The sequence below is a fragment of the Simochromis diagramma genome, unplaced genomic scaffold, assembly GCF_900408965.1.
Source record: "Simochromis diagramma unplaced genomic scaffold, fSimDia1.1 OVJJ01000603.1, whole genome shotgun sequence".
NCBI classification, from domain to species: Eukaryota; Metazoa; Chordata; class Actinopteri; order Cichliformes; family Cichlidae; genus Simochromis; species Simochromis diagramma.
The window spans coordinates 19911595-19926864 of record NW_024387414.1 but is presented as its reverse complement, the minus strand read 5'-3'; the positions used below and the strand labels follow the sequence as shown (position 1 = coordinate 19926864).

Here is a 15270-nt window from a genome sequence, read left to right as displayed (position 1 = left end):
ATTGATCATAAAATAAGCAGATCAGAAATCAATCCCTTGTTGTAGCCTATTTTTTTGAACCCTTTCCTTGACTTTCTCCTTTATATGACAGCTTCTTAGTTTCAGCCCAGAAAACAACCTGCCTTTGTTTCACAATCATCTAGATACAGAACGGCCTCAGCACACAAAGCCGCACTGCTGCTGAGCCTCATCAACTGGGCCTCTACTCGTGGCCTTTAATGTTTTCCTGGTGTGAGCGTACATGTGCTTTGTGTGTTTTTGTGTGTGTGGCTGGGATGTATAGCTAGAATGCTGGAGGAGGACTGAGCCACAGGATCAGACTTTGCTGGAAAGGCGGGGTAGGGTAACATGTCATCTGTGACATCACCACCACTCGAAGGCTCGACCGGGCCAGCTCCGTGCTGCAGAGGTGGAGTTTCCTTCCTGTGGAGCTGACCAGGGCTGAGTGTGGCTTGACCCACCTTACCACCGACAGCTAAACTAGACTGGATTTATTTTTTCGTCATACAGTGTGTTGTTGTGTGCCCACTGTTGTGCTGGTTTTCTTTCATATTGTTAAGCTTTAGCACCTTTATTTGATAATTTGTGTCAAATAAACCACAATTTTGTCCTGCTGCTGAGTGGAGGTGAAACCAAACCATGATGCTAATAATGTGAGAAATAATAATTTGTTCTTCTGCTGAATTTGTTTCTTTACTCACTTACGAAGAAATGAGCAGTCTCTAATTTTTATGTCATTGTAGTGGGGAGAGACAGAATATAAACCAAAAATCCTAAAGAGAAAAAACCCCCAAAAGACAGGATTACATAGAAGTTAGAAACTGAGTAGGTTCCTTTAGGTTTCTTGGCTGCTGCTTCTCAGCTCGAAGCTTCAGTTCCTTCCACAAATTGTCTAAAAGACTGAGATCTTTGAAGACTGGCGAGGCTACTCCATGAATCCTGGTGTGCTTATTCTTTAGCTGCTGCTTTTTTTTGCCTTGGCAGTATGGTTTGGGTTATTGTCATACTGGAAGACTCAGTGATGGTCCATCTTCAGTGTTCTGACTGAGGGGGGGGGATTTTACACGGCATGGCCTCGTCCATTGGCCCCTCAGTGCGCTGCAGTCGTCCTGTATCTTTAGCAAAAGAAAGAAAAACAGTCCAAAACATAATGTCTCCACCTCTGTGCTTGACTTTGGGATGGTTTTCTTTGGGTCACTAGCAAACTAAAGATCCTGCTGGTGCAGAAAGATTTCCATCCGTTGCGCTGTAGTGTATCACGAATGCTGCTCTTTGGGATTGTGGTCCCAGCTGCTTTCAGATCATTACCACTTCCTCACATGTATCAGTTATGGGCTGATCCACCAGCTTTCTCATGATCATCCTCCCCCCATGAGGCAAGATCAGTTGATGGAATTTTTATATTTCTTCCATTTCTGAATAATCACAGCAACAGTTGTCACCTTCTCACCAAGTTTCTTGTCGATGGTCTTGTAGCCCACCTCCAGCAGCCTTATCTTCCCTAATACATATCTTGCAAACACACACGTCCTGTTCTGGTTTATTAAAGATTTATTACACAAGCTGGTATACTGTATTTTATCTCAGGTTTGCAATGTTGCTGCAGAAAATCTTTAATGTCAAAGCTTTTGACCTCATCTGAATCCATCTAGTCTTTTCATTTCTGTCTAGTCAAGTCATAATCTGCCTACATTCTTGAAAAACTATTTGGCTTATCAGTTAATTTATTAATTGTGCATTGTGCTCATAGCTGTAGGTTTGACATTTTTGGATGAAATACAATATGACAGCTAAAACACAAAAGTAAAAGAGAGCCAAGAGGCGGTCAGCACCTTAAGGATGCTACCTTTGTGGTGTGTGGTGAGCGTCTGGGAGCTACTGTTTCCCAAAACCTCTGGCTGTTCTCGTACTCGACATGCAGCAGATTCATTTCGTTATAAGGAGCCTGTTTCAGCTGATGAAGTTGTGGACCAGCATGAGGATTTATAGGCCATATTACTACCCATGATTCATGCTGGCACATGTCATATAGTTATTGGTAGCCCTCCTGTCATGTTGCACTTTCTCACCTAGCCCATCGCTTTGCTGTGGCCGAGCTGAAAGCCAGCCAGGCTGGGCTACAGCCCTGTTAGTGCTGGCTCTGGTGCTGCTGGCACTGCAAAACAGCCTCATCTATCACGGGAAATGGCAATGAGACAATCGGCCAGAGTGGAGTGCAGCATCTCCATCGCCTGCTCGCGCGGAGGAGGGAGAAGGGAGGAGCAGCCAGGGCAGAGCGATGCTCATCGTAGCCCGAGGTTGACAGAATAGGAATAAGAGATTGACGTGAGGCCGAGGTCACATGCTGAAGCTACAGCTGGGAGAGTGCTAGAGGTGGTGGTGGGCAGGGACAAGAAACATAAGCAGCATTTTTTTTTGTTGTTGGGGTTTTTTTCTTAACCCCCTTCCTCTCCCTCTCTCTCTCTCTCTCTCTCTCTCGCTCTCTCTCTCGCTTTCTGTCTGTCTCGTCGTCTGAAGGCACACTGTCAGTGCAGGGTTGCAGTGTGCAGCGAGTTCTAGGATGCACAGTAATACTGATGAATTATTGAACAGCGGTGAACGGATGTGACACAGGCCAGTCTTGCTTCCACGCTACACAACGACAGGAGCGTGCGATGGAGAAATTACCTGCATGTGCAAAAAGCTGCAAGAGACAAAAAATATATAAATACAAAAATAAAGTACCCTATAACTGAAACAGAGCTTGACTAAGGACTAAGAAAGGCTCTATAGAAGGCACGAAATCTGATTATATGCAGTATCAACCAGAGACTTAAAGGCATAAACATTTTGATCCCATGAATATATTTGAGCATCCCAAGATACAATATTCATGGATCATCCGCGATGGAGCTGCAGAAATGATCCAACAGGCTAAAAAGAGTTTTGATAGCATATATGAGCTTCTCGTAGCTTTAAGTGGTGATGAGCTTTTGCAGTTTCAGTGCCACCATCACTTAATATTTATCGACTAAAATGTTTCAGTCTCTCTGAAATGAAAATTACGTTGCGTTAACCGCCTCCGTATTACTCAGAGATGTGCTACTGACAGCACATAAAGCAAGAGCTCTCTGTCTCCTCAGCTGCCAGCTAACCCCAAAATAAGTGGGATTGTGTGTGAGTCATAAAATAACATACAGTTTCAGGCACAAACAACGCCACTGCAACTGTAAAAGTTTAATTTGGCCTATTGTTAGAATGACAGGGAAACTTGTCTGGATTTTTATGTCCTCGTGATCGCGCTGCGTTTTAGGGTGTTGGTTTGACATTCCCCGAGCACTCCCCTCAGCTGTCACCGCTTAACTAGTCCCAGAGGAGAGCGAGAACAACAAAACATGGGAAAAATGTAAAAAATGCACGACCCCCCCGCCTCACTCCACCTCCAACACCGCCCTGGCCCCACCCTTCCAGCTGAGGTTACTAAGAGACCAGATTTTGGCCTCGGAGTGAAAGAATCAAAGCCTACAGCGGTAACGGAGGAAACATCTTGTAAATGAGATATTAGCGTGAAAAGCAGGCTGCTGTCAGAGCCTAAGCGGCTTTTTTTTTTTTTTTTCGTGCAGGTGTCCGCACAGAGTGTGCTTACCTCCTGCGTGCAGCATGCTAGTAAAGGTAGAGGTCAGTGGAACTGGAGTGTGTTTAAACCTAAAACAAAAGGACAAACAAAAGGGGCAGTTTTGAAGCCGCCTGATCAATGCACACAGTCGTTTTTCAGCAGCGTTTAAGCACACAGTGGAGGGAACAAAAGGGTAAAAAGTTAACTCAGACTTTATATTTTTAAACGTGCTGTGGACATGCTTTATGAATGGTGTTGAAATATAAACACATTTTTGTATAAAGACGTACACAAAAAAACATCTAATAACGTCACTTCATTTCATTTTATGTTTGTTTTTAATGTGAAATCTACAAAGATGGAGAAACAAAGTAAATGCACTGTAGGTTGGATGTAATGTTGATATGTCTAACCCGACGCAGTTCCAGGCCTCGGATGCATTCACAAATTCATTATTTCATTTGTTACAAGAAGTAGGCAGAAAGAAAATATTATCCACCTTTATTGTCGTTTTCTTTGCCTCCTACAGTCGTACTTTGTCACTGACTATGACCCGACAATTGAAGACTCTTATACCAAGCAGTGTGTGATCGACGAAAGGCCGGCCAGGCTCGACAGTAAGTGCACTTTGCTGAATAAACACGACCAGTGCAAATACGCAAGTACAAAGACGCACACGTAGCTCCTTTGTCCTGAAGTCTATTGCACTTGAGGAACTGATTTCAGAAGTTTATTTTGCTGTGAGCTACCCTGTGCGTGCGTGTGTGTCTGTGTGTGTACTTTTTTTTTTTTTTTGTCAACGCACATGTTCATGCTCTCTAGTCCTCGACACGGCTGGACAGGAAGAGTTTGGAGCCATGAGAGAACAATACATGAGGACAGGGGAGGGCTTCCTGCTCGTCTTCTCAGTCACTGACAGAGGAAGGTAAGTGACAGTTTTCGTCATGTGCAAACACACACACGCACACACCCACAAACACACGCCTTGCACATTTCTGTTTACAGTAACATACACTTGTGCGCTGCTCCTCCTCTATCTCCGACTCTAAAGTAAAACCATAAATCTTGCACCGATACTCTCACTTGTTGCTCTTACTTCCGGACCTTGTTGTTGCTCTTGTTGTCATATTCTTTTGTTCTTCGCACTTACCCCCTTATCCTGTTCTCTTGACTTCACCTTAGCTTTCTATTTAAAGCCTGCTGAAACAATAGCGCATGGGCTCGGAGAGCATTATACAAGTTGACGCTTAAGGGAGTTGACAAGAATCCCGTAGCAATCCCTGCTGAATTCCATCATGTATACAGTAGAAACATGCACATATGTATGTACTAACAACACTCTGAGGCACAAAGAGTCCTTTAACTTGTTAAACCCCAGTGCATAGCACCCTGAGTCAAAGTAACACTGTCACGGACCTTTAATTTAAACTTTAGTCCACACCTTCTAATTGGTTCTGATTTTAAACAACATTTAAAGGACGCCAGATTTATTTGGTCACCTTGGTAAAAACAAGTGTCGTAAATCAGCTTTAAGCCAGCGCCAAGCAAATTCATCTTTTGAAAATGAAGACAGGCTACTGTAATAGTGAAACTAAAAAGAAAAAAGGGTGTTCCTCCTGTTTATGTAGATAATCTCAGAAACGGCAGGCTCCACCAGTTTCAGTAAAAACCAACTGACGCCATATAGCAGCATCTAGGCTTCCTCTCTTCACTAATACTATTGAATAGAAGCAAAAAAGTAATACAAAATATGCAGATACATCTGTATGTCTCTATGTCTCTCAGTATGTGTCGCAGCTTACGCCACATAAAATAGCGTTTTATGTGAAACTTTATAGAGTTTATGCTGTGATCTCTGTGTTTCTACTCATCTTCTTCATGCCTGCGTCCCTGCCCAGCAGTGCAGTGAGCTGCATTCCCCTTGCCCCCACAGCCTCCTCCCAATGTTTATGTTGTAAACAGCCTTTCCTTCCTCCATTTATATTAGTGAAGTCCTTCCAGATTTACTATGTGCTCACCAAGCTGTCTGTGGGCCCGATGCTGGAACGCCGCCCTGGGTGCACTGTTGCATTCTGGCCCCCCACCTCCTCCTTTTTTTTTTACTTATTTTTTTTAACATTTTTATTTTCTGTTGGGTTGAAACTAGCCCTCACATGCTATCTTTATTGTAGTGGGTCAGCAGTCAGGTCAGCATGCAGAAGAGAGCCTTAAATAAATGCATTCGACATTTTTTATATTCTGACATGTTTTAGCCTTTCTGTCTCATGCACACTGCCGATGACCCTTATCTCTGGGTGATCGTTCTGTTCGCGTGGGTGTGGTAATGGTGGGCGTTTTTAGCTACATTCCTTTTGCTTTGAAGTCTGTCTCATATACATTTTTAGATGAATGCATTCATCGATACGTGAGAAGATATTGCACAACCTGTTTATTTAGGGAACACGACCTAACACCACATACTATGATTTACAGCTTTGAAGAAATCTACAAATTCCAAAGACAAATTCTCCGAGTGAAAGACAGAGACGAATTCCCTATGATCCTTGTAGGAAACAAAGCAGATCTGGAACTACAGAGACAAGTAAGTCCAACAGATTGCACTGACAGGCTCACATGTACCCGGTTTGATCATCTGAAGAGATAATACGAACCAGTCGGGAGGATTTTGCATTTGCATACTTGAAAGTGGTAGCGCAGCAGCTGCAGCGTAGCTGCTGAGATACAACAGGATGTGAGTGAAAGAATAAAAGAAGCTGCAGAAAGGCTGGTGTCGAGGGGAGGATGGATGGAAACAGGAGTGTGATGAAATGATGAATTTTCAGCCGCTGGTGTGCAGTCAGGCCTCGCTCCCTTCGGTAAATCCACACCGCCCCCTAATGGTGAAAAAGAATCTTCAATCTTGATATAAATAGGTTGAATCCACTGACATAGTTTTGTAATATAACAAGCCTGCGGTAGCATAAATGTATGTTAATTTTCTGCTTCTATTTCACATTATATGCGCAGCTGTGGCGCAAAGAGGGAGATGGCAGATTTCAGCAGTGTCCCAGATGCATTCTACATAGTAATTACATTTATTCATTTTTGTGTCGATGGGTAGTAATGAATAGGAACCATCTCCACAGGAATTGGGGAAAAAAATGTGAAATTATACTGTTTGTACGGCTTTGGAGAATCACTGATCGGAGGACTTTTTCTGAACCATCGGACACATTTCAGAGATGGCAACAAGAAAAAAAAGGGAATGCTGCATATGTGTTTCTGAAGTGAAAGGTAACCAGATCCATTTAGTGTTATGAAGGATCACTTTCATTTCAGTAGTTTGAACCTGTGGTGCTTGCATTGTACGCTGAGTCATGCTGTCTTTGATTCTTCTGTATTTATTTCCCCGTCAGGCTGATTATTAACATTTAACAGCGCGATTGAATTAATATTTAGACTGACTGTTCTTAGACGAGTAGAAACTGGCTTCAGTGAAATGAGTCACAAGGCTGTGACACTTCTGAAATTTTTAAGTGTGGATCCATAGACAATATTAAACATCAAGCCAGCAATCCAACAGGAATTTGATCGCTGACCTGTGACTCCTTTTTGACTCCAAAGGGAGTCACGGTTAAAGCAGGTATTGTCCTCTGTGAATGCAACTTTGATTAATATAGATAGAGCAGCAAAAGGAACTGGTCAATGTTGCACACTATACTCATAGAGTAAAGGCAAGTATGTGACAGACATATTTGATATTTTACAATATTATGACATTTGTAGCTTTTCAGTAAGTAATAACATTGTTTTTATAAACACAGTGATTGCGTTGATGGATTGTAGAGCATGATCCTTCCCGGACTTCAGTTTACATTGAAGGTTCACGTCATCATTACCATCTTTCTTTTTGCCTCAGGTAACCCAGGAAGAGGGCCAGCAGCTGGCCAGACAATTAAAGGTCACATACATGGAGGCTTCAGCTAAAATACGAATGAACGTAGACCAGGCTTTCCACGAGCTGGTTAGAGTAATCAGGTAGGTGCTTTGTAAAAGCGTGTTGTTTTACATATCGTCCACATGTCAGTCTTTTGTGTTGTATCTGTAAACAGTGTGGAAGCTTTAGTGTTGAGGCATGTTGCACATATTGCTTAAAAATAATATGTCTAATCCTCAGAGTGCCCTGTTAAACACACTGCAGGATCTCAGGGTGAATGTTTACAGGAGCAACATTTTTTTTTCTTAAGCTGTTTTGTTTCCTGCCTAGCAAATTACTATAAAAACAGGGACAAGCTATGTCAACAGTTCCTGTAACAGATGAGTTACATTTCTTTGTTTCTGTCTATATTCTTTGAATTTTAAAATATAAATTCCCCACCACTCAAGTATAAAGTCATAGAAAAATATTCCAGAAGGCTTTAGCATAAAACGACTGTATCTGCATTCTGCAGGGAGCAATAGGACAGTATTTCCTTCATTTATTGACAAGGAGTGCTAAAACTAAGCACACAATCTCTGGCTGTGTAAAAGAAAAAATCATATTAGATAAAACTCAAAGGAATTTAAACTTTGGCTCACCAATAATTGTGGTAAAGATGAAGAAATTAATTATTAATTAGGTCACATTTCAATGTATGTGGTCATGGAAGTGTCACAGTCAAGGTTAATTTAAATTTAATGTAAACAGTTTCCATATGTACTCAGTAACAGAGGCCAAGAGACCAGTCCACAAAAATATGTATTCCACAACCAGTTAGAAAGTGGTTGCTAGAGGTTGTTGGCTGTTGCTAGGTGAAATCAGTTACAAACTAACTAACTGCCCGGTTTCTTGACTAGAAACCGTGGGTGACTCTGGTAATCTGTTAGCACCCCTGAGGAGGTTTTCAATTTAACCAAGTGACAGCAAGCAACTTCCAGCAACCCGTGACATGAACGTAAATGCTCCAGTAGTTCAGAACACAGCACCCAAACACATCTGGACAATAAGCGGACTGAACATTCTCACGTGGTTTGTAGTGATGTGCTTGGGTTTGCTTGTTTTTTTTCTCTGTGTAAAAAGAAAGTGAATCATGTGAAAAAGCTACAAGTTTACAAACTCATCAACAGATTCGGACCAGAAAAAATGAACGATATGTGTGAAAATGCCCTGAGTTAAAAGGAAGGAGATTTAAAGGGATATAAGGTGCTTTTGGTGGATAACATGTTATAGATGATAGTTTAAAGACCGATTAAGTATCTCTGGCCATAATTACAGGTGAAAAAGTACACACTGGGTCCTTATAGCTATGCTCTATCTCTTCCAACTCCCAGGAAATTCCAAGAACAGGAATGTCCACCGTCGCCAGAACCTACAAGGAAAGAAAAAGACAAGAGCGGCTGCCACTGCGTGATTGTCTGAGTTGGCCTTATCACTGTAACTCATGCAGCTACTCTACCACCCCACCCACTCTGCCTGACATCACATCCTAAGTGGATGACTGACCGCTGCCTTCTCCACGTGCATGACTTCAGACAGCCTTTTCTGAAATACTTTGACCAGGAACTGCTGTCCCCAGGACATCGCTATGGACAACTGACAATGCCAAAATTTAACACCACTCTACCTTCAGCAGTAATCTTAATTCACACGAGAGTCCCAACACTAAACATTGCCTTCTAAATCAGCCTGACAAATTAATGTTTCGTACTCTGAAGGACTTCTCTTGCCTTGTAGTGACATTTGTACTTGCTACCGAGATTGAATGAAAACTATGTATCCAGAATGTTAATGACTTTCTTTAGTTTCCAGTGTCTGACCAGAGCAGAGAGATTATCTTATGAAGCTTTGTGTACGTTGTGCCATATCCACCTTTACTCCCATGTGCTAATCTGCTACTGTACATATGTGACATTTGTTGTGATTTTGTATTTCTAATGACCTATTAAATCACCACAGTACAGTGTGTGAGATTGAGTTTGGTTTTACATATATGAACTGAATATATAAGTATGTATATAAATATAATGATAGCCCTTAAAGCTATTATGAGATTAGAGGTTTCTGGCATTTTGCAGTGAATTCTTGATCTTTTTTGTGGTTTCTGCTTTCATTTTAGTCAAAAATGAAGTGTCTACTGTATTTTTTTTTAAGTCTTACAGATCGAAGGATTGTTAAAAATCCTACACTTGTCAAAAAGTAGCAAATCTGTCTGAATTTCTTTCCTCGAAGGTGGCGGTTAGGTCAGCATTGGACATACTACATATTTTTTTCACATTTCTAAGAAGCAGTAGAAATAAAATAACTGGTAGCGCTTTGTGTAGCCTTGAAAACTAACCCGATTTCAGCTCAAAACACTGAAAACTGTACGTTCTATACTCAGCCTTTGACGAGCAATGCTAGCAAATCCCTTTGTTGCAAATCAAGCTTTCAGAGCTCCATTCAATCTAGATCATTCCAGTGCAAAGCATCTTTTCTGTCAAACATTTAGTCCATGATGTAGATCAAATAACTGTTTCACCATTCCAATAACACAGTGGCAATGTGTTTGTTCCCTTTGTCTTTGAATTATTCTGTAACACGGCTTCCTCCCCCCCCATCCCGATGGTCTGCCAGTTGGAAAATTAGGACAAATGGAAGCTTTGAGATGCACATCGTAAGACAACCCATCTCCAGTGGGATATGAACTCAACGGACCTGCCACCTGTGGAGCAGCCATCGCCACATACCCAGTATAATGTTCTGCCTTCCCCTCCCACTTGTGTACTTCTGTTCAGGCATTCAAACAGAGTACTGCAGTTTGTTTTTCACTCATCATCTTGTAATATAAACCACAAAAATTAGACGATTGAAGTAACGGACTTGATTAAATGTTTCTACTCTACTTTTATACATTATTTTCTTATCAGACTAGTTGACAAGTATTTTTATATGTTTATAAGTGAATACATGTTCACAGCACAGCTGTGTATATATGTAAAGAAGAATATTTAATTCTCTCAATTATTTTAAACTGAAGATGACTGTTGGCCCAAAATTGCAAAATTGGATTTGTCACAAACATGTGACCAGGAAGCTTTTTTTTTTGCTTTTTTTCTTTAGTTGCTTTTAAAAAAAATCTTATGTGGCTTAGTTATGGAGAGTATATTTATTATGAGGTGTTCATTACCAGCACAGAGTGTAATAATGCCGGTTCAAGTGGAGGAGAGTTTGAGAAACTTTACAGAGGAGCTTTAAATTATACAAATGATTATTATAATTGCTGAAATCTCCCATCTTATTGCAAAACCTAGTGTGAACCCCAATCATACTGTTTGTTTTTTCTCTTCAACATCAGTGTCCTTTGCCCTGTGTCTAGCTTTTGGTGCTAAAATAAAGTCTGTCATTGAGCCTGAAGGGGTAGAGAATCTTTTTTTAGCTTTAAAAAATGAGATTGAACTGAAAATTCACTATTTACTGCAGATCTGCATTACTGTCCTTTAATCTGCAGGGGACTTCATTTTGGCATGCTTTAACTGAGGCATATAAATTTCCAGACACCTTACATAATAATACACATGTTTATTCTATAAGTGTTGAAATAAACGTGTAGTCTAGACCTAAAACAGACCAAAAAAGGCCAGATTCAGACAGATCAGTCGTCTTTTCATACTTTCTTCTCATTTTGAGTCTTTGAGACCAAAACATGTTACTGACAATGATTTAATAAGCTCCCTGAACCCAGTTAAATTCACACAACTGTGCAAAAGCAAACCTCCATAAACTGCTACATGCATGTATTTGAACCACAGGGTAACTGTTTGACTAAGGGGAAATGCTATTAAGTACATGTACCAGAACATGGTCAAGGCAATGGTTCTCATTTTTCTCTCATACCTTACATCAGATGATACAAAACACCACCCAACCCACAGTTTTTTTTTCGCCGATAGAAAATAATGACCCAAGTAAATTATTGAAATAAAGGTCAGTAAGATAGGATCAGTAAAGTCTTACTTATAGTAGCTCTGTGCCTCCAAGGGAGGTCTGCCTACACTGTTTGAGAACCACTGGGTTTATATAGAGAGCACATAATACAGAGACATAAAGCTCGATGACAAATTGATGTAAGGTTTATCAAAAATAACGGGCTATCATAAACAGCTTAACAGCTCCTTGGCATAATTCCTAGTCTACTGAAAGAATTTACATCATTCGTTTACTATAATGATATTTTGATTTTATAATCACACACACTATGCCACTATTTGTACAATAGGTTCTAGAGAGTAACAGCAATGTCAAAATTCGAGCATATGTGATATTTGCGCCTGCAAAATAGCAGAAACTGGAAAATGAAAGTTGCTCATTAGTGCAATCTCAGGCGCCTTCCTCCTGAGATTAAATACGAGAAAATGAGAAATTTGAAGGAGTTTGTATTTTTATTTGTTGGCATAAATGGAAGGCTATTACAGGTGAAGCTCAAGAGGATTTCCTGCTTGTCTTTCACCCCAATTGGCACCTTTACTCCGTGGATTAGTTTGCCAAATGAGCATGTCCACGTGTGTGACCAGGTATTCATTTATTTAAAACAAAAAAGCATCAGTCAGCAGTGAGCTGATACATACAAGTATCTTTTACTGTGCAGTTGTCAGCAAATGAGTAAAAAAATGCTTATGCGTTCATGTCCTTGCATGCCAGCAATCAAAAGAAAGCGTAGTGCCATACATCGGTGTGGACTCGTTAATTAGGGTGAAGTGTATGCAGGGCGCAGTCAGTCTGTATAACTGTTTAGCGCCGTAAACGACTGAAATTGGTAGATGCGCGTGCACCGGAGCTGACAGCGCTCGCGCTCGCTCCCCTCTCTGTAGTGGTATAGTCCATAGGATAGCGTCTGGCTGCGCGGAGCCATCCTGCTCATTCACTAAACGGCGATTCCATTAGTTCGTCTTTGCCGTGGCAACGAAGAGGAGGGCAGCGTTTGCGCTTTGATTTTTTTCCTTTCTTTTATTATTTATTTTTTTATTTTTTGCCGTCTCACCATCCAGTCCAATCCCTGCCATGGAGGGAGTCAGCAGCAACAGGAGTATGTCTTACAGTAGATGGAGTTATGACAGGTAAGCGAGCTTTCCCATAATGCCAATTGTATGTTTAAACCAGTATGAGGTGTGATGCGTTTCGCATGTACTGTCACACAAGGGCGATATTCTTAAGGTTTAGGCTGTACATCTTTGGGGGACCCCCCTCCCCTGCGGAATTAGGTTAGTTGGCAGGTGAAACCGAGCAGGAAATGAGAAATGTGATAAGAGTACATCAGTAGCCTGAGCATCGTAGTGTGTTTGCTGTCTGCTACACCGGATGTTTGCTTCACTCTGTGTTGTCATGATGTATTCAGAAATGTCCTACCTTCCCAGGCAGCCCACCATCACCAAAACATTCCCCCGGGAACGGCTGAAGTGTTTATGCTTAAGGCTGTTTCTGTCCACCTATCTATCTAGCTATGCTGGAAACGTGACTGTGTTCGTTCATTACAGTGATCCCAGAGCTTCACTTAATTAGGCAGGAAGTTGGCAGACTGGGTCCCAGTAGGAGTGACTGTGATCAAAACCTCACATTTTGTTAAAAATTAAAACAGGCATGTGGAGTATGAACCCAGAAAGCATAAAAGATACACCCACCCTGTACAGCCACTGTTCCTCTCAGCTTCACCGTAGCAGTTTTTAATAAGATGCTCAAATAAGAAGATGAAATGTGCTTGAAAGTGTGCGATTCATGACACATTTGCATGCCATAATAACAAAAATATTCATTTGGTGTGTGTGGGATGGCATTGCCATAATGTCAGTGGTAAGTGTGAATGAGTCAGTCCTTCTGAATGGCCTTGACCAATGAAAATGACTCCAACATAGCATGCTTTGAGTGTGTCGCTCTGTTACATGTTTATCTATATACGCTAAAAAATGCTGGGTTATTTTCACAACTCAATTTCTGGGAAGTCGAAGGGTTGTAGGTTGGGTTAGTATGGCCAAATATCGGTTAAAAAGTCATGACTCAGGAGTTGGGTTGGCGATGTGCCGGGTTCTTTAATTAACTCCACAGCTTGACTAATTCTGTTGGGTCATAGACTCGGTAGCTTTGATCAAATATTGGGTTAAATTTTACCCAATTGGTTGGGTTGAAGACAAGCATCAGAAGAAGGCACATCTTTCTTCACAAACCGTCATTTTCAACTAGATCTTATCTTATCTTATCTTATCTTATCATATCAACCTGATAATATATCACTGGACTTCTCCTCTTCCATGAAATAAAACATGGTAAGTAATTGGTTTATAATAGAATTTTACCTGCTTATGAAAAGCCTTTTAACAGATAACACAAGCTAGCTTGTGATGACAAAAGCTACAGGTATTTCTACTTTAAAACACGATACGAAGCATTTTTTTTAAGTTATTATTTGAAATTAGGCTTAAGTTGCTCTGTTTACAGATGTATCTGTATCTGTAACAAAGAACGTATGAGATTAGGCGTTGCTATACAGCATTTGTTGAAAAGGGTTTTAAAAAAGAAAAAGGGGCATAGTCAATCTAAACGATTTAATTATTTAATTTATCCTAAATTATTTATGTTGGTAACATAAAGTCTTTTCATTATAAAAGCTAAAGGCAAGGATAACTGATCCTGTTCAGATTAAAATAAAATAAAAACAGCTGTACTTGTCAGCACTCACGGGAGTTGACGATAACAATTAAGTCAAATAGGACGTCTATGTAATTACATTTGATATTAGCACAACACCTGTTAATGTCAGTTATTGTAGCGAGACAGCACACTTACAAGCATACCTCTCTCCACAATATTCAAGCATGGCTCAGTCTAAATTTGCAGTGAGCAAAAGATAAAAATAACGTTAAAGGAGTTTTTGTCACTAAAGATACGCTACCACCGTAAAGCTGAGACAAGATTTAAACTAAGCATAAAGCAGCCCGACCTTTGAAAAACATATCTGCAGAAACTTTAGTCTGTAAGCTGCCTTGCATAATCCTACAAAGTGCTGTTTCTATGGGATAATAAACAATTGGGGGCGGGGGCATCTTCTTAAGAGAGACTGGCCAGTCTGAAACTCCAAACGCAGATAAACTTTTAGAGGAGTTTGCATTAGCCTCTGAACCATTTTAAGGATTTGAATCACAATATAGACAAATGAAGTATTTCACCCAGTCTGGATACTTCATACAGCCAGAAGCAGTTCCTTTCCCTGGGTTTTCCTATATGCAGGAAATCGATGGAGAGACAGGGACAGTGAAACAAGTAGCAGTGTGAGACACCTTCTAGTATCTTCCTCTGAAATCTATTTTGAAAGTCATTCTTGAAAGTCCAGGAACAATGGAGAAAATTTAAAAAAAAAAACAGCCCTTGAAGATTTTACAGATGAAACATTCTTTGCAAATACTCTTCTTCTTTCTGAGAATTTGTCTTTTCTATTAGCACTTTACAATGATGATTGTGAGATGGTAAATCCACTTGGATCAAAACTATCAGTCCATAAACTAGGGTTATATCATATATCACTATATCATTAAGTGCATGCCAAAAGAGTTTCTTGCTAGTCTAAAAATCTCACTTCTTATTGGCAGTAAGCAAGACTGATGATGTAAAAACCCATGGAATAAATGCTGTATTGGAGGCAATTGTGAATGAAATTACATATCTGGAAATTAATGGCTTTCAGGTGGAAATC

The 15270-nt window shown here is 40.6% G+C and overlaps 2 protein-coding genes across 4 annotated transcripts in view; both read left to right on the top strand.

Moving 5' to 3' along the window:
- rras2 (RAS related 2) overlaps positions 1 to 10946 on the top strand; it is a 29241-nt gene extending 18295 nt beyond the window's left edge. For both annotated transcript variants that reach the window (XM_040011938.1, XM_040011939.1), the window contains exons 2-6: positions 4125 to 4212; positions 4418 to 4520; positions 6068 to 6176; positions 7494 to 7612; positions 8885 to 10946. In XM_040011938.1, the coding sequence (XP_039867872.1) occupies positions 4125 to 4212; positions 4418 to 4520; positions 6068 to 6176; positions 7494 to 7612; positions 8885 to 8972 (507 nt within the window). In that variant the 3' untranslated portion in view covers positions 8973 to 10946. The remainder of the gene's footprint in view (positions 1 to 4124; positions 4213 to 4417; positions 4521 to 6067; positions 6177 to 7493; positions 7613 to 8884) is intronic.
- Positions 10947 to 12430: 1484 nt separating this feature from the next.
- Positions 12431 to 15270, top strand: part of tub (TUB bipartite transcription factor) — a 55918-nt gene continuing 53078 nt past the window's right edge. Inside the window, exon 1 of one of the 2 annotated variants that reach the window (XM_040011934.1) lies at positions 12431 to 12646. In XM_040011934.1, coding sequence (XP_039867868.1) covers positions 12591 to 12646 — 56 coding nt within the window. In that variant the 5' untranslated portion in view covers positions 12431 to 12590. The remainder of the gene's footprint in view (positions 12647 to 15270) is intronic. The other variant, XM_040011935.1, reaches the window with a different exon arrangement.